General features: G+C 39.7%; 1 protein-coding gene across 1 annotated transcript in view; it reads left to right on the forward strand.

Moving 5' to 3' along the window:
• Window positions 1-19,923, forward strand: part of LOC109974042 (probable G-protein coupled receptor 158) — a 37,204-nt gene extending 17,281 nt beyond the window's left edge. The window contains exons 3-6 of the mRNA XM_020624029.1: window positions 8,377-8,479; window positions 12,524-12,735; window positions 13,560-13,628; window positions 19,231-19,923. Coding sequence (XP_020479685.1) covers window positions 8,377-8,479; window positions 12,524-12,735; window positions 13,560-13,628; window positions 19,231-19,383 — 537 coding nt within the window. The 3' untranslated portion in view covers window positions 19,384-19,923. The remainder of the gene's footprint in view (window positions 1-8,376; window positions 8,480-12,523; window positions 12,736-13,559; window positions 13,629-19,230) is intronic.
• Window positions 19,924-20,223: the final 300 nt, after the last annotated feature.

A 20,223-nucleotide genomic window follows, 5' to 3' on the forward strand; every position in this document is an offset into this window, starting at 1 on the left:
CATTGATTTTAGTTAGGCAGATTAGTAGGCCCTTGTCCAGTTTTATAGGGCTGTTATGATGTATAATTTAAAGGGCAATACCATTAATTGTACACATCAAACAATGTTTGATGTTAAAGTGCCCATGACATGCTCATTTTGTTCATTTCCAGGCATTTAATGTTTAATCTCGGGTACCTCTAGATTAGCTTTGCACCCCTCATAAATCCAAAAAGTCAGTAATTATTTCAGAATGATAAAACCAGAGAGCCTCTTCCTAAAAATGAGAGGATAGTTTGTGAATATGCACAACTCTTGCTAATGGTGTTGTGTCAAAAGTGAACAGCACAACAAACCGCAATGGCATTAACTGATTTGAATTTCTGCTCCAGAGATAGGTAAACAACAGTATATGTACTGATGAAAAAAAGCGGGTAATTGAGAAACCCCATATTTGAACTGGCATAATGCAGACGTGGTAACTTTTCCAGTCTTACAACAGTTCACTCTAACATTACAGGAACAAGGCATTAACAGACATGCAACTTGTATTTTTTAAAAACTTTCCATTAAGTTCCACAGAGTAGTGGAAACATCACTCCCTTTCAAGTAGCTCCAAGGTTGGTAGATCCAACTGGCGGTCCTTGCCTTTCCCCTACACAACCACATAAAGTCCCAAAGTAGTGAAATTAATTCCAACAGGTAGCGTAGCACTGACAATAACATCACGGATCATTAATCTGCTCGTCAACCCGCATCACATCACATAGCCTGTAGGACATCAGGCAACAACAAGTGCTTTCCGCCGTTTCCTGTTCTTGGCAACACACTGAGCCCAGTTTATCTTGGCTGGCTTGACATAATTCCATGCCAGGTTTTCTTTGCAAACAAGTTTGGTATTGTGATCACTGATCAGACACACTGGTGGTCAAAACAAACAGGTACTCTACTCCTGGGGAATCCAGCATTGAAACTTCACTGCTCCAGGGGGCTTTGCTGTCCAGCTAATCATAGGTTAGACCTGGTCAGGTAAAACAGCAAGTCCCTGTACGGGTAAATTCTCACACATGCAGAAACCTCAGGCCCTGTTTTTTTCTCCACATCCTGTGGTCACAGTGCAGCAGCAGGAGGTGAACTTTATCCCTAAAACTGTGCGAAGTCAACAAAAAATCCGCTTTTAAAATGGAACCGGTGGATATCAGGCAAGCTCACATGAACATGGGGGAGAAATTACAGTTAATTAATGCTGTTGCAGTTTGTTGTGCTGCTCACTTTCAACAGAACAACAGCAGCAGGAGTTGTGTGCATTCACAAACTATCCTTTCGTTTTTAGGAAGAGGCTCTATAGTTTTATCATTCTGATATAATTACAAACTATTTGGAGTTACTGTATGATTGGTGCAAAGCTAATTTAAAGGTACTCAAGATTAAACCTTAAATGGCTGGAAATGAGCAAAATGAGCATGCCATAGGCACGTAAAGATACTGTAAGTCCATCCTAGAAAATGCACTAGAATGTGATGCAACCACTCACTATTTTGCAAGTGATGGGTGAAGCTATTTGGTGCTAAGCTAGCGTTTTGCAAATGCAATTGCAATTCAATTTTTTGCCAGATTGAATTACTAGCCACATCACCGATTTGTTCAATAATGCAAATAAGTTTGGTATTGTGATCATTGACCATTGTTTTTCCTGGTTGGAGATCAGGATGGAATGTACCTAAAGAGCTAGAAAATTGTGCCAGAGAAATTGTATTAAAAATGGAGTAACTGTGGATAAGATTGGCAGTGTTGTAAAATATGTTAAGTGCTCACAGTTAAAACTACTAGCTACTGTGCTGACTGAAAAGGACAATGGTGGAATGTATATGCTACTCACTACTGGTTCAAGTGAACTAAGCAAACTATACCTTCACTCTGTCAGCATGAACACTGTGCCAGGCTTACTGAATAAGGTGAAATGAAATGGCATTTTAATCTGATCTTCAGGCTAATTTTCTTTTTTTCCATATGATCTCTCCTTCAGGATAACGGTTGAAGATATAACATTATAAAACCAGTGCTGGAGTGTCTAAATCACAATATTTAACGACTTTCTTGAAGTATGCCAGGCAATTTTTTTTTCAAAAGAAATACATTATTATCAAAAGCCACTTGAGAAGCTATATAAGGTATGAGAAAGCACAAGGAGCTTGGCTCTGTAATAAAACATCCTCTCCCCCAGCAGCCCTTCTTTAGAGAATAACTCTGTGATTGACAGTGCCGCCTTGAACCTTGTCAGTGAAACATGGAATTAAAAGCCACCACTGCATCCAAAGTAAGGTACAATTATAAAATCCTTTCTCACTCTCAGCTTGCGGTCAAGATGATCCATCAAACTGAGGCATGCCAAACAGTCATTTTATAGCCCTTAGAATATAGAAAAAAGCGATGCTGGCCTTAGCACTGTCAAACTCACTGCTTGTAGATTTGTGTGTTGCTGGAAAATGCAGCACTCGTGAAAGTCATATGGGGTAGTGTGCTTCTGAAGCAGTTCAGAGGTGCTGGGTGACATTCTTTTATTTTTGATGATTTATGTCAGTCTCTTGTGTGACATGTTTGCTGATTATACTCATTGGATCTGTACTGTATGGGCACAGGAGATGTGGGTGTTGGTAAAAACATTCTTTTGGTTGTGTTTCAAACTTATTTTCTATGTGTATTATATTTTACAATAACTTGTTAAACATTTTAAATTGCATTTGCTTCGCTTGGGAACAACAATATTAATCCTCTCAGACAAGGGTGAAATCGGTGGGAATATTTAAACCAAACATGTTCAGGTATTTATTTCAGTCTTATTTGCTGTGTTCTCAGATGCACTTGGAAACAAGAAGTGTTTCTGCTGTGACAGCAAAGACAGGATTAATAAACAAAATGATTCTGATGCACACTGCCAAATAAAGGCCTAAAATAGGCATCATATTTCATCCTTGCCCACCTCAGTGTCCCTGGGTATGTCTTATCTTAATGAGTCTCCACTTCCTTTTGAGTAAGCAGAAAATAAGTTCATAACAAATGCCAGTGGTGTATGTCTGTTGCTGAATTAGCGTGTGTGTGGTTGTTTGTTTATATGGCAGTTCATTGATTTGTTATTTTGTGCTGTGTATGTTTATATAAGTATCTATCTTTGTCTCTTTTGTTTTCTGCAAATGTAACAAATGAGTGAGTTTGCATGGTAATAATATATTTCCAATATTTTGGAAGCAGCATTTTGGCTGCAGCAACACATACAGTAGGTGTACTATACTGTGATTGTTTGGACAACTTCAAAAGCATTAATATGTAACACATCTATCCACAGAACAGTAGCATTTATCAACCTGGCTATGAGAAGAAAAAAAGAACTATTGTATGTTTACCCAGCTGTCTATAGACTATGCACTTACAGTTTTTTTTCCAACTGTGAATATTGGTCTTTAATTTCTATTCATAACTTCCTGTGAGGAAGCAAGTCACTATATGCAACATATTTTATTTGTATACTGTAAATATAATAAATCTGTTTTGCCTGTTTTGGGGATAGTAAAGTGCTGTGATCTATAACAGAATTATAAAGAATATGCACATATGTCACAGTGTGTTGAAAGTTGGAATGAGGCGCCATTTTAGAAGGGAGGCTTTACCTTATTTACCTTATTGATTGTATAATTTACCTGCATATATTCTTGTTTTGTTTGGCTAAAAAGTGGCTTAAAGGGTTTAGATCTCACTGTACTGACTGTGGTAATTCAGAATGGATATCCTAAGCTGACTGTAGCTACTGACTGCACCCTGATCTCAGCTCTTGGTTTGGGAGCTAATGCTAGCTAGCAGCTGTCAGCAGATAACACAAACACTTCAATTGATTTCTGTCCTGTGTGCTCAAACTGAAGACTAAGGGGACATTAGGATGTAGTGGAAGCATCAGATATTGGATGTAGCTGTAGTATTTATTATTTTAAATGAACTTTTAGAGGTATGTAGTCTACAGTATATCTTTATGATGGATAATGAGCTTGAACCACCCAAAATGCTGCATTTCACCAAAATTCAACAAGGCATGACAACAACCTCACATTCTCTATTTCAAGCCATGCTAGCGGTTTGTCTCCAGAGATGGCAAATGTTGGTCAAATGCTCCACCATTTTGCTTCAGACTGAAATATCTCAACAACTATACTGCAGATTGCCATGAGGTTTGCATAGACATTCATAGTCCTGAGAGTATGAATCCTGATGACTTTGATGATCCCCTGACTCTTAAAACAAGACAAACATTCTGTTACCTGCTAAAGAAAAAGCATCACTATTGTAGAGCACCACAGAGTTGTTAGCATGGCTGTAGACTCAGAATCTTGGTTTATTAAGTGTGATCAGCTGGGTGTGTTTTATATTAAATTTTCAGATTAAAATAACTGTGGAATTAAAATAAATAGTGACTAATTCATATTTGCTCTAGCTACTGTGGAGAAAGCCTGTGTAGGCTACAGTACAGTGCTGCATTGGTCTGTTTGTACATGCTTTTACAGTCATGAAAATGCACCACATATTATAAAAAACTTGCTTAAGGATCCCCGGCTGTCACAGTTCATGTGCTGGAGCAGTACCTGCAGACTTCTGTCAGTCAATACCTCATAAGAAAAATGCAAAGAGCAAGTCGCCAAGATGCAAAGCTCACGTTCTTTCTTCCCAAACTTGGAAACGTGTATCATATCTCCCAGGCATGCCTGTCTTCAATGGTGCAACATTGAAGCAGCTATTTACTGTATCTGTTTATTCTGTCAGTCATTTGCACTTCAGTGAAGACATTTATACCCTGTACAGCCTCTCCTACTGCTGCTTCCCAGTTTAGAGATTTGGGCTGATGTGTGCTGAACTTCACTGGGAAGTTCAAGCATGTGGAACTTCTGCACTTAAAATAAAATATATATATATATAATAAATACTTGATTATTATTCAGAATGATATGTTGTGAAAGGAGAGTACCACTGAAATACTAAACTCAGATATCTTTTTTCACTTGATTTATATTCTTAATGTTCACAAGTGTTATTCCTTGTTAGCTGAAATAAAGTTTACACTAAGTCTGAATCCACAGGAAATTGCAAAATATCAGTTTAATATTTATTATATCAGGCTGTAGTTTGAATTGGAGATTGAATAAATTTGATGAATTGTGCAGTTCTAAAAAAGCAATCTAATTTTACCTTCATTTTAACACTTTGGGAAAGCACTTAGTTCCTTATTTACTTTCTTGCTAAGAGTTAGTTGAGAAGCTCAGTAAAGTACCTCTCTCATGTCAGGCGGCTTGTCACTCTGCCTTTCAGTGTGGCTGTTCTGAACAACTATTCCAATGTGGTTGGACAGTACATCACATGACCCACTTCCCTTCCTAGTATAATGTGGCAAATATGCTAGGCTAAGCTAACTGCACACTGATCCTTACTTATCCAGCACACAGTGAATGTTGTAGCACAGTAATTAACACATTATACTGCATGTGCTTAAAATGACAAATGTGGTAGCGGATTACAGAGTTTCAGAAGTGTTGCTAAGTGTAGTTCTGAACTCCTGAAGCGAGCCAGGGTATTTCCTCCTGCTTCCATGCTTTATTCTATGCTAATTGGGGCATCAGAGTGGGATATGTTTTTTCCAAATCTCAACAGGCAAGTAAGCACATTTCCCAAAATGTTGAAATACTCCTAAGCATGGGTTATATTTTTGAATAATATAGAAAAAAATAAGGTTACTGCCACAGATTCATCATTTACAAATATAACCAAGCTGCTGAACACAGCAGTTGTCCCAGAGGAGATATATAATGAGCTATTTATGAGCATTAATGTCTGATTTGTTGCAGTTAGAACAATGATATGTGCATTCACATGAGTGTAACCTTACTGGTGTCTGTGTGTGCATCCCACTGAGTGTTTATGCTCCAGATGTACACTATATTGCCAAAAGTATTCACCCATCCAAATCATTGAATTCAGGTGTTCCAACCACTTCCATGGTTACAGGTGTATATAATCAAGCACCTAGGCATACAGACCACTTCTACAAACATTTGTGAAAGAATGGGTCACTCTCAGGAGCTCAGTGAATCCCAGCGTGGTACCGTGATAAGATGCCACCTGTGTAATAAGTCCAGTCGTGAAATTTCCTTGCTACTAAATATTCCACAGTCAACTGTTAGTGGTGTTATAGCAAAATGGAAGCGATTGGGAATGACAGCAACTCAGCCACAAAGTGGTAGGCCATGTAAAATCACAGAGCGGGGTCAGTGGATGCTGAGACGCATAGTGAACAGAGGTTGCCAACTTTCTGCAGAGTCACTAGCTACAGACCTCCAAACTTCATGTGGCCTTCAGATTAGCTCAAGAACAGTGTGTAGAGAGCTTCATGGAATGGGGTTCCATGGTCGAGGAGCTGCATCTAAGCCTTACGTCACCAAGTGCAATGCAAAGCGTTGGATGCAGTGGTGTAAAGCATGCCACCACTGGACTCTAGAGCAGTGGAGACGTGTTCTCTGGAGTGACGAATCACGCTTCTCTGTCTGGCAATCCCATGGAAAAGTCTGGGTTTGACAGTTGCCAGGAGAACGGTGCTTGTCTGACTGCATTGTACCAAGTGTAAAGTTTGGTGGAGGGGGGGTATGATGTGGGGGTGTTCTTCAGGAGCTGGGCTTGGCCCCTTAGTTCCAGTGAAAGGAACTCTTAATGCCTCAGCATACCAAGACATTTTGGACAATTTCATGCTCCCAACTTTGTGGGAACAGTTTGGGGATGGCCTGTTCCTGTTCCAACATAACTGTGCACCAGTGCACAAAGCAAGGTCCATAAAGACATGGATGAGTGAGTTTGGTGTGGAAGAACGTGACTGGCCTGCACAGAGTCCTGACCGCAACCTGATAGAACACCTTTGGGATAAATTAGAGCGGAGACTGCTCCTAAACCTTGTGGACAGCCTTCCCAGAAACGTTGAAGCTGTAATAGCTGCAAAGGGTGGGCCAACATCATATTAAACCCTATGGATTAAGAATCGGTTGTTATCTAAGTTCATTTGCATGTGAAGGCAGACAAGCGAATACTTTTGACAATATAGTGTGTAAGCCCATGTAGGTCTCTCAGTTTTCAATGCAACCTGGGATCATCCAGGTGGAGTTACATTCTGCAAACAACCCTTAATGCTTAATTTAGATATTAATTAGTTTCCCTGTTCCTTGGCAAAAGCCTGTGATTTCCCCTGACACTAGGAATGTTTATAACCGGGGCGCCTGTTGCTTCATGCTGCAGAGTAGCAGGTAGAAAATGCAATAACATGACTGAAACAACTGAGACCATTAACTGAGCCCAAACATTGCAGTGTGCTTGAGAAGGATTATCATCAAAAGCAGTGAAAAAGCACAAGAACTGTACTTTGTTCAGTTTATGATATCTGTTTTAACTGCTGGAACTCTGGAAAATAATCAGATTCTTTCTTCGGTGATAAATAAACAATAAAAAACCCACAGTATCCTCTGCAGTCTATACTAATCCCATTATTAGGTATCATGAATCATGTGGACCAGTTTCCTACAAATCAAATATATGGAAACTCCATCACTTCATAGCACACACTTGCTCAATAGGCAGGCTGAAGCGCATTGTGGAGGAGAAGTATTGAAAATATATCAAGTGAACAATCAACACAGTCACTGCTTAGGACTTTGCAGTGACTGTAATTTTAGCTTCATGTTTCTTTGACTTCTGTTTTGATTGATTTTTATTTGTGGATGATATATTTGGCTTTCTTTATTCTTTACCAAGGAAGCAGAATTCTTTTTTTTCTCAATTTATTGGTTATTCTATTACTTAAAGTGACTTATTCAGACATTCAATTTACTATAATAAACAACCAAATCTTACAAATGTAATCTCTGGAACTAGTGAGCCTAGCATTTTTGCTTGAGAATTTCCTTAAAGTGACAGTTCAGTATGCAAATTCAGGAAATCAAGCTAGTACTAGTAAACCACTCCACTCCTCCCGCCCCTCTCTCCAAATTACAGTAAAACTATCCCTATAAATTCTTTGCATGTAGACTAAAAAAATTACCAAATTTTTGTACAATTTTGTGGTTGTATATACATATATTTCATTCTGTCTTATCATCATTTTACTCCCACTAGCTTTTTGATTTAAGAAGCACAAACAGAGCGAGTCACCATCTTGATCAGTCATCCTCCTCCTCCTCCTGTTGTTTAACACTCGCATCATTTCTGCCACGGCTTCTCACTTTTTGCCTTCATGCAACTGCCTCCTGTGATACTAAATTAGGTGAGCAAAGATCATTTTTTTTCTAATCTACTGTCTGTCTCTGCCTTTTTTCCTCTCAGTGCACTCCCATCGTTGGCCATGGATTTGTGTTGGACAAGTACAAGTGCCAGTGCAGGAGAGGATTCTACCATCCAAGCAGAGTGGCACTCAATGGCTTCAAAAGTGGGTTACAAATCCCTCTGTGTATAAAAATACATATTGCAATGAGCCGTCAGATCAAAACTGAATTTTTCAAAAGCAAGCATTTTGGATTTATTCATAAAAAACAACCTCTTTTCAGTTGACAGACATTTTGTTTGTAGTTCTTGTTATATCTTTGAATGGGTATCCTGCAGTTAGGTTATGAAACCTCAAGCTTCAGTCAAAGAGTTTCAGTTGTTCTTACTGTGAAAACATTTGCCATGTTTCTACGAGCTCCAGGTAGCCACAGGTGGCATCTGAATCACAGACCTGTTGGATTGGAAGTGAGGTGTGTAGACAATTAATAAAATAAACTTGAATAAAGCTTTAGCACATATTAAATGGCCATTTGATAAACCTCACCCCTCGCTATTGCCTCACTTGTCAAGCTTTCTGTTATCACATGGTGCATTAATGTTTGATTTACCCCCTTGAAATTTTTTATAATTTTTTTAAACAGTGGGTATTTGATTTCACAAATAAGAAGACAAAAGCAGTTTTCTCATTTCCAATTGACAGTCACTTATTTTGTCAGCTGAAGTAACAACTGTGACTTGTAGATTTTTATGCCTCCGTGCTGGCAACAGTCGTGACCAGAGACTGTTTCCATCTGGCTGTTTTTCTCAGATCTCTGTGATAAAGCCTTGGGAGAACTTCTTCAAATTTGGTACAAATGTGCACTTGAACTCCAGGATGAACCTATTAGATTTTGGTGGTCAAAAGTCAAGGTGACTGTATCCTCATGTCTGTCTCATCCCTGTGATTTTGGCTGGTTGGTAGTGACACGAGGCATTAATTCTAATTTCAGCTGTGGCCAGCCAGTGTAAGATAATGTTAACACTAAAACTCATTGAATGTGTTGAAAATGCTGCTTTTAAAGCACTTGGAAAAGCAACAATGTGGTTAGACTTATGTTTTAATGATGTTATTTTTAACAGAATTATTCACTTTTACAATATAAAATGAACTGATGATGAGAATAACCTGAAATAACTTGCTAATGCAAGTTTGGCTGAAGTTGCTGGTCAAATAAAGAGCAGGACAGCGCAGTATTTTAATGTAACCAGTAATTCCAAAAATTACAATAGTTATATAATAATACGCCTCTAGATTTTGGAAATAACTTGCTTATTCCTGTAGGCTAGTTAGCAGACATGTAATCATTTGCATCATCCTTTTGCTCTCACTTATCTTTTGGTTTTGCAAATTCAAGAAAAGGACAACACTGTCCTAAACTCTTTATTTACTAAGTTTCACTCTTATTAATTCCAGTGCACATTTCTTAACATGTAGAGAAAACCAAAGCTGCCATGTCTTATGGTTGTTAAGCGATGATTGGACAGTCACTATGTGGTTGTGGGGTCTTATGGAGTAGGCTATCACATGCATATTTCAGTTGTTTTCCTTTGTTTTTATTTTATTTATTATATTTGACTGATAACTAAATCTAAGCATGCACCTAGCTTTGGACCTTTTTTCCACTGCTGTTTTTTATTTCACCTTTTTAATTTTCAGGTACATCATTAAATTTACCTCCCTGCTCAAGAGTTGAATTTAAATGTCTGTATTCTGACATTTTGACTGAAAGAGCTGCAGTGTCCTCGGGCAGAACGCTTGGCCCTGATGAGAGAGTTAATCAGGCAACTGCAGTGGTTTTCATCCCTGACTCCAACAATATAGCAGCCCAAGGGAGATGATATGCTGAGCTGGAACTTTATTGTAATGCAGCATGTGAAGCCTGTAGTCAAACAGCTCAGTCTGTGAAGAGACTCATCATTTGAAGCACCGTCATTAAAAATCATTCTGGCTCAGATTGGGTCGAAGCAGCTTGTGACCCTGATTGCCCCTCCTGAAACCTGTCTGTTAGTCCTCCTGCATCCGTGAAAACAGATGTCGTATTGTTCCTTATAGCAACATGCTATGACAACAGATGTCAACGGGGAAAAGGGATGGAGAGAGAAAAACAGCCAGCAAAGAAATGAATGATTTGGAAGTGAGCAGTAGAACCTCATGACTGTCAGAGTTTGTGTTTTGTTAATGAAGTGAACTTAGCCATTTTTTCCAGACAGCCGTGTCTATATATTAACACAACATGCAGACAGACAGACAGCTTCTAGCTTCTCATTCAACATTTTTTCATCTGTCTTGGGGTTTATTTTCCACTGTCTATGAGAAAGTTGAGAAACAGTTACTTTGTCAGCCCAGAAAAAACAACAACTCTCATTTAAAAAAACAAACTGCAAGCACGACCATACGAGCACTTTTGTCATTAGGCTTATTTGAGAGGAACCCAAATGAATGCAGATTTGATCAGCAGCGATAGTAGATGCTACTGGATAGTTAGTGCTCTGTCTGACTTGATTCCATCTTGCTCTATTATCATGCAAACCCGAGGGCATGATGGGAAATGCTTGGCCATGATTTAGGAATTGACTGGTATGAACATTACTGATTTAATTAAAGTATTAAGGGACACAAAAACCTCTGGTAATCAGAATGTGAAGATTATTAAAACAACATCTGCACAGGGGCAAAGACCTGGTAGTCTAAACATCTGTCAGCTTAATTATGAAAACATGCCTTGTGTTTCTTTCCTCTCCCTATCTAATTTAAATACTAATGGTTTAGAATTTATTTTTATGGTTTCATATCAAATCGAGCATTGTCAGCTAATATACATCAGCTAACTCACATGATAACTGCATTAAACTGTAAACATTTTACAGTAGCTCTGTATGTATATGTGCACTGACAGTCCTTTTTAAATCCAGAATCTTGTTAATCTTGTTTTATCCACTATCCTCTTAGGGTTGTGGTTAATTAATTTAAGTACTTAAGTTTAAGTAAATTCTTGAGTTTCGTTTAGGCCATAAACCTAAAGAAGATATACAGTATGTTTGTACAAGATAAAATTTTTGACAGTGCTTCTAAATTTCTAATGTGTGAACACAAAACAAGCTCTGCAGTGGCTTCAAGCGGGGCAATAAAATGCAGTATGAGGAGATTGTGTAACAGAGGTTATGCAAAAAATGCATCAGACCAAAACCACATGACAACAGACCCCTGTCACTGTGAGCATGTGGTCTCACACTAAATGTGCAAAACTGAGTCAAGCAGTGTCTTCAGTGGGGTTTCTTCTTGCCTTATTCTAGTCTGTCCTTCTTCTCTGTCTCATTACATTGTGACCACGATCTATGATTTGAGCAGGCGGTGCCTTCAAGCAGACCATAATTAATCATAAATTATTTGGATGAAAAATCATAACCGCCAAGTGTCATTACTAACATCAGTGACCACATGAGTGCCTGGTAAAGTCCTCATTTACCATATATATTCACCCCAACACTTTCTGTGTTCTGTTGCATTGATCTCTACTGAAGCACTGTGCACTCTTGTGCACGTTGTTTGGATACTGTCTGAGCTCTGGGACTCACAGAGATCACCAAGTGTCAGTTTCTCCACAAGGAGCTGTATACTGTACTGTGGTGGTAATGGAAGCTTTAAACAGACTAAATCCTGCCACGGCCTTTTTTTTTAAACGCATAACCTCAATTCAAGTCCCAAAGTTGCCAGAGATGCTAAATGTGAGTACTTGCAAATTAGAATTTGGAGATTTGATAAACCACCTTCAAGTGTGTCACATCCCGCTGTAACAACAACAGCTATGCAGACTAGAGTGATGAAGGGAGCAGTGTCACAATATTCTTCTTCATCATCATTCCTTCATCTGCTTAATTATAGGCTCTGCTCTTGTAATTATCACCCCAAGGCTTTGTGATTTATTGGACTGATCATTTACACTCCAACATGATTAACCGAGCATTTCATAAGAAGTCAGTGTCTGACAGCTTAACGCAAATTAATTACAATGATAATCCTTGAAAATACTACAGTAAATCAGACCTGTGTTCTGAGTTGTGATTAGATATGAAGATTGCAACTTTACCTCTTCAAGAACTTGAGCAAATATACTAACATGTAGATATGTGACAACTAATTATAACTGAAGTGTCTTCACGTCAACAGGTAAGGGGCAGGTCTCTCACAGACATGAGACCTCTGATGTGTCAAACAAGTGCCTGCCGTGCCGTGAAGGCTGTCCCCACTGCCGGGACGACACTCCTTGTCTGGTGCAGGAGGATAGAACTCTGCGGCTTGCTGTGGCCTCCTCCCAGGGTCTGTGTATGGTGCTAGACCTGGCCAGCATGATGGTGGTCTACCATTTCAGAAGGAACAAGGTGAGGACATGGGAGGCAGACACTCTCTCTACCTTTCATATTAGACTTCAGACTTTTCTTTTTGATAAAGTTCATAGTTAGGGCTTGATTGGGTGACCCTGAGCCTTCCCTTAGCTATGCTGCTATAGGCCCACACTGCTGGAGTCCTCCCATGATGCTCTGAGCTCTTCTCTTCTCCTTTCTCTCTGCATGCATCTATATGCCAGATGCAAATTAAACTGCCCCCAGTTTAATTTATTATCCCCTGTTTTATTTTCTATACATCCAATACAGCAGATTTAACTAGCATCTGCCACGCTTGAATTCATACAGATATACAGCATCATACACACTCTGCTAATAGAATAATTAGGGAAATAAGATTCTTGCAGTGTAGGATAATTACAGACAGTCTTCAGGCAAAGCTGAATATTTTCTGCTGTGCTATTTATGGACATTTGTACTGTTGCCTCAGAAAGAAATGCTTCTAGAGCGCTTTGAATTTACATAAAGATGTAAAAAATGTAGGTAATTAAATCAGAGCCAGAAAAAATGCTGTCATCACTCATGTTCTCATTTCAGGGGAAGGCAAAACATAAGAAAACATATATTCAACTGATGTTTGTGTTTTTTTGTTTGTTTGTTTTGAAAGAGGCACTGATTTAATATTTACCCTCGCCTGCAGTGCGACCTTCTGATAATACTCAATTTAAACAGTGATGTCAGATAACGGCAGCAGGATGTGAAAAGTAAATCGTTGCCCTCCTGCCATGTTTTACATTACACCCCTTCCTGTCAGTGATTGATTGATGGCTTCTCTGTTGTTTCTCTGTCCTCATTAACAGAGCATTCGCACATCTGGTCTCATCTTGCTGGAAGCCATCTTGTTTGGGGCGTTACTGCTTTACTTCCCAGTAAGTTTCCATCCTGAACCCACATGTCATTTCACTCAGTAGTTTTTCTTGTTTTTCTTTTTTTTTTGTTTTTTCATAGTTACAATCTTAAAGTTATAGAGTTCACTCAGCAGCCATGCTACATCATGTAGCCAAACAAATTCACCTTGGATTAACACTGGTCAGTTAAAAACTGTTGTCCATCATAACTGTTAAATGATTTCAAGGGTGGGGAGCTGAAGGTGAGCAGCAGCTCCTCAGTGTAACAGCTCAATGTGGCTGGATAGAACTGATCTGCTGTGGAAGAGACTGGATGGCATCTCGTTCAGCAGATGCATTTTTATAATGTTTCCTGTAACTGTTTCACAATAAAACTCACTCCGTGTTTCACCAGTCCCGTGGTTTAAAGGTTGGGTTTACATTTGCATTATTTAATGCAGCTCTGATACAAGTTGAAGACTTAACAATGTGGCTTATAGTAGTGATTGCCTTCAGGTGGGCCAATATCAGTCTCTCAAAACACTTCATGACTTCATGACTACAGATTTCAGGGCGACAGGTCTGTAGTCATTTAGTTCCCTGATGGAGGGTTTCTTGGGAACTGGGATGATGGTGCAGCATTTAAAACTGGAGGGAACTACACAAATCTGCAGTGTAGTCCTAGAGGAAGCAACTATTGGTTGTGGGTCCAAGATGAGGTGAGAGAGAGGTGTAGAGCTCTGCCTCTCAAACCTAAAATAAAACCCATTTGCCTCTTCAGCCAATTGATAGCTCTCCACAGTGGGTGGGGGGGTGGCCTCCTGTTCTTGGTGACGTTCCATAGGCTCCTACACACTGATGATGGTTCGTTGGCCCAACACTGATTTTTCAGCCTTTCAGAGTAGCTCCTCTGACTCCTTTGTCAGAGTCCTGTCCCTGCTCCTGTAGGCCTCCTCTTTGACATTTTATTGTTATTGTATGTGCACACACATGGGCACACACATGTCCTCACAGAAACTGATATATGATGTCACTGTGTCAGTATACTCATCCAGGTCTGTAGATGCAGCCTCAAAAACACACAAAGCAGGCATGTAGCTTTGACTTTGTCTCTACAGTCCATCTTTTCACCGTTTTGACCACAGGCTTTGTAGCTTTAAATTTCTGTCTATAAGTGGGAATGAGGTGGATCGTATAGTGGTCTAAAAGCGGGACCTCACGTCTGAGGTAGCCCTGATCGGTGCCATGACAGTCCATTGAAAAGGACCAGAGTGTCAGCGCTATGACAGTCCATTGAAAAGGACCAGAGTGACATCACTTCATTTGTACGTGGAGGTTGAAAATAGTGTTAACACAGAAAATGACTGGTTTTATCATTTGAGCAATGCCTTGTTTGCATTGCTTAAATGTTAAATGGATCACAGTTGGCCCTAGAAAAACAAGCTCTCCCCTCTGCTGTATGGGTTGACAGCATAGTTCTCTTAAGTCTTCTAACAAAAATTGGGTGTGGCATAATAACAAATATTAATAAGGATTATAATTTTAAAATAAGGCAAAGGTCATTTTAATATAGAGGAACCATAACTTTAATGAAACCAGTACTTTAAAAAAATGCTGTTCCCTGTGTTAATGATAGAATACATTACTATGTAAATGAGGCAATAAACTCTACTACTCCAGTTCTCATCTAGATGCTGTACTACTTGTGATCATGGTCTGCACAATAACAGAGAGTTGGACATCACAGCGTGTGCTTGTTGCTCGCCCAGCCTTTGTGTTGTCGGGATGTGAGCTGGTCTGTGTGGGTGGGTGCCAGTGTACATTGTATACTGTACATGTGTATTTACACTTGTGCACACATCCCACAGTGCACCTGGAGTGCTGCGTCAGAATCCTGTCTTTAGAAGGGAAACAGATGGAAGAAACCTGAGCACCATGTAACAGAGAGATCTGATGTAACCGGGGAATTTGCTTCCTTCAAATACTTGCACAGGCTGCCAAGAATGAGCTACTGCTCTCCTCAAACACGAAGTCCAATGGCTGGATTTTAGTCATTTATGAATAGAAAAAGAAAAATCTGTGGAGAAGAAAGAGCCTGAGAGTGCTCAGCTGTTCTTATTCTAAAGCTACTGGAGTGTTACCAAATGAAAGATATTTGCATTAGAATGGAAAGCCTAGTAGTTTTATTGCAGCAGACGAAGGGCTGCAGTTATTGTGGGCTTATTTTTATGTGACCACACTTTGCATATTTTTCTGCTGGGATGCTCAAATGGATTTCATTTTGCACCCATCCCAGCCTCTCTCCCAAGGATAACTAAAGTAACCAAAAATACCTCCCCAAAAATATCCTGTCATTCTCTCACTTTCCCTCTGCTCCTCATACACACTTGGGATACACTCAAGGGTCTCTTTTTTCTCTTTGCTCTGCTATTTCTCCATTTGTTTTTATACATTTCTTAGCACTCTCCTACTTATCTTTTTCCATGCCCCCCTCCCCTTCCCTTCTTTTATTACCCCCCATGCATCACTTCATCTCACCTTTGTGTCTGTCTCGTCTCCTGCAGCCATAGCGTTTGCTTCTGCTGCTGTTCTTCTTTTGCTGCTGCCACAAGCTTCCTCAGCTAAGTTTGGCACAGCTGCTCCGCTCTGATCCTCAATGCATTTTTAAACAGTCCAACAAGTTCCAGCACAACTTGTTTTAAAAATACTTATGCTGATTAATTGATGGAGGAGGCATGGGAGGTGCAAATCAGGAGGGCTACTCTCTCTTGTGGGTGATATTACGTGACTTTTAATGGTGCAGGCCCGTGTATCTTTATAATCCCTGGATAGCAGGAGAAAGGGTGTTCCCATCTCTGTGTATGGCCATACTGTGTGTGCAAAGGCAGGATAGAGCAAAGTGTGTTTAAGCAGATTTATAGCTTCAAATTTTCCAGTGATTGTGTGCACGCACATTTGTGCATGGATTTGCGTTGCTGCTTTTGTGTATGTGGGTGTCAGAAAGAAAAACAGGGTGGCCTACTTAAATCTCTTATTTGCAGAGGTTGTCTGAGCAAAGAGCTGGAAGTCTTGATGTTTGCTCAGGAGGCAAAGAGATGAAGGTGCCACTGACCTCTGTATGAATTAAACAAACTATATGTGGCATAATGAGTGAGTTTTATAGGTGTCAAGTGCTACATTTTTAAGCTTAATAATGATATTTCCACAAATGTTTCAGCATTTTTCAGTAAAGCAATTTATTGGTATTAAAGTCATGCTGTAATGTTTGTGTTAAATATGAAAAGATTCATTTTTGGTAGAGCTTTTTTTTTTCAAATTATATCGATAAAATTAAACAAATATTTTATTCATACCTATCCATCCTCCACACACCAAGTAATTTATGAGATCCTGAGCTGCGACAGTGACTCTCAGCTGCTAGTGGAGCATTGGAAAGGAACAGCTATAATTCCTGTTCTTGGGTATAAAATGGACTTGGCTCCCCACTCTCTCACAACCAGCATACCAATGACAGACTTTGGCACTGTGCTTTCTGCGCTTTGAGTGTGTGTCACAGCAACAAAGTAAGAGAAATGTCTGTGTATCCCAGTTGAAATGAGAGCGGACAGACTGAAAGATGAAAATATGGATGTTGTGACAGTATCACTGCACACCAAGCTGTATGTTAGCCGAATGTTTGAAACATTATCTTGCCAGTTTTAAGGTTGTCTTAGATTTTAGAACATAGAAGGCAAAAACACGATAATAAAAAGCAAAAACTGGCTTTAGATGAGTTTCACTGCTCATGTTTGTTGAGCTTTCATCTTGAAACTCTTATTTTAACTTCCTGAATAGCTACGACATGTCAGGTTGTTTATTTTTGTTATTATATGTTCAAAATCACTTTGCATTTGTGTTGGTGGTCACATAGTGTACACCTGTTCATATTCCCAATTACACATTAGTTTCTCTTTTCTTCAAACACATCTTTCAGCCTCAGGGTCAGCTGCTTGCTTAGCTGAGTTTGCCACAGATGTTTTGTACAGGAGAGGTTATTGGTGCTGTTGGTTCAGCTTAATTATGCTAGATTGCTGCTGCCTCTTCAATGCCAAGGCATCATATGAGCAGGGATAAATTGCTGGCTGTAGTCCTCAGTAATGCACTTATACTATGTCTATACAGCAGTCTGTTTAAAGCTGTCAACCTGAATTTTAGATTTTTGTAATGTCAACATCCACAAAACAATCACTATATACAGTAACTGAAAAGCTCAAATTACATAACTATCCCCAAACAATCCCCCTCAGCTGGAAATGTACTGTGATTTATAGTATGGATTAGAATAAAGATGTCACTTCATTAACTATAGTCCCTTAATCTTGTGCAGGGAGGGGGCTGTTCATAAAGCTTGTACATAGATAGAAAGAAAGAGGCAGAAAACATTAGTTTGTATTCGGCTCGACTGCAGGATTTACTCTCAATTTTATTTGACCGCGAACACGTCAAACAACGGGTCTCCAGAGGCATTTGTTAACAAACCCAGAGCTAAAATAGCAGTGACTTACATTCACCAGGTGGACTGAAACACAGTTTAAGATGAATGCTACCACTGTTCTCTATCTGCTCAGTGTTTAAATATGTTGCTATGTCAAAATTATTCTAATTATTATAAACACTAAGATCACAAACAATCACATGATAAAGAAGAAAACATCAATTAAATGTTTGTGCCTCTTGTAAATTCTTTTGATATCTGTAACTATTTTAATCTGGATGTTTTAAAAGTTCTGTTACATTTTACAGATTTGTATAATTCATCATTCATTAGCTGACTTCCATGTGCAACAAGCATGGCTTAACTGAGGCTTTTGATAGGCTGTAATTGCTAGTGTCTAAACCCCAGTACCTGTGAGAGGTGTGTGAATTAACGCAGAGCATGTTTACACAACATGACTCAGGAAGGATTTGTTCTTTAATGGTACTGAGGGTGTGTATCCACCAGGTGAGTGATGCAGGTTTTCTGGAGATTTGACAAGTGGTGTCCTGCTGAGATAGAGATACATGCCAGAGAAATGAAATGCAGTGGGAACTCTGATCTGTACGGCTTGGCATGTGAGACTTATCTCTTCAGCCTCTGTCACAGCCTCATTTGTAACAGTTACATGTGCAAATAAACCTCACACCAAGCAGAAAATAGTAGGCTCCCAGCCGCTGTCAGATTCTCTGTTCTATCACAAACCAGGCAGAGAGACAAAAAATGATAACCTTGTCTGCACGCGTGCACAGAAACACGAGAGAATGTCCATGCAAGAACAAACACAAAACATCATGCAAAACACATTTAGAATGAGTCACACATACTCACTAATGGAAAATGCTAAATATCACCACGGAGATGTGGACACTAACCTTTCAAACTCTCCAATCTAATGTGTTCTGGCAGGTGACATATGAACAAACACAGCTCAGAGATGTCAGTGGGAGCTGTGGAGCTGTAAGATATCTGCATGGCCAACTCCACCTCCAGCGCTGCACATACTCACGTGTCTGTGTGAATATGACAGCAGTAGATGCTGTGTGATTCGACACTTGCATGAAGATAAAGTATTATTTGTGTGTGGGTGTTTTACAGTGTGAACACTAATAATGCTGTGTCACTCTGCAGGTGATGATCCTCTACTTCCATCCCATTGTGTTTTGGTGTATCCTCCTGCGATGGGTTCGCCTTCTGGGTTTCGCCATCATGTACGGCACTGTCATTCTGAAGCTTTACAGGTACTGTAAACTAAAACAAGCACTGTCATCCAAGGAGTGGTGAGCACCATGAATGAAATGCAGCACTGTCTGTATGTCTGATACATAACACTGAGGTGAAAGCAAGAAACTTAAGGATAAATCTAATAGGCAAGGTTCTACTCTGCTTGTCACCTCTCCTTGTTTGCAGTCCCCTCCTTTACTCTGCTCTATTTCTACTTCTACTCTCTTTTCTCCTTTCCTTATGTCCTTGTTTTCTCATCTCCTATTCTCTTCTTGTGTCCTTTCTTCCTATATCATCTCCTGTCCTTGTCTATTCTTGTCTCCTCTTTCTTTGTCCTTTCCATATCTTCTCTTCCTATCTTTGCTTCATTACTTGTCTCCTTTCCTCTTCATCTCCTCTCCAAGCCTCTCTATCTATTTTCTCTCCTGTCTTCCCACCTTTTCTCCTCATGTCTCCTTTCCTCACCTCGTCTCTCCTCATATTAACTTTCCATATGTATTCGCCTTTCTGTCTCAATTATGCAGCACCATCTTAGCCTGCAGACCTGTGCACACACAAACATACACATGTACATGCAGTCTTGCCAATAAACACATTTGTATTTCAAGTCAGGTAAATCAGTTCCAGTCAATCTTGAGCTTCCGGCTGAAGAATCTATTCAGACACACACAAACATCCTGCTCTTCAGCCTCGAGCAAGTGTTGCAGAGATGGGTGAAGGGGGTCAAAGGCCAGCCAGAGTGTTCCCCTGGATAAATTACCAATCTGATTTTTTCCCTAGCTTGCCGGGTGTAAAGTGTACCCAGGGGCAAGCTCTTATAGCCTGGTCCCACCAAATGTATCAAAGATGCAATAGATTTGTCACAGTCGGGTCAGGAGAGAGGAGATGAGCACAGTAAAC

Source organism: Monopterus albus, unplaced genomic scaffold (genome assembly GCF_001952655.1).
Source record: "Monopterus albus unplaced genomic scaffold, M_albus_1.0 scaffold319.1, whole genome shotgun sequence".
Taxonomy (NCBI): Eukaryota; Metazoa; Chordata; class Actinopteri; order Synbranchiformes; family Synbranchidae; genus Monopterus; species Monopterus albus.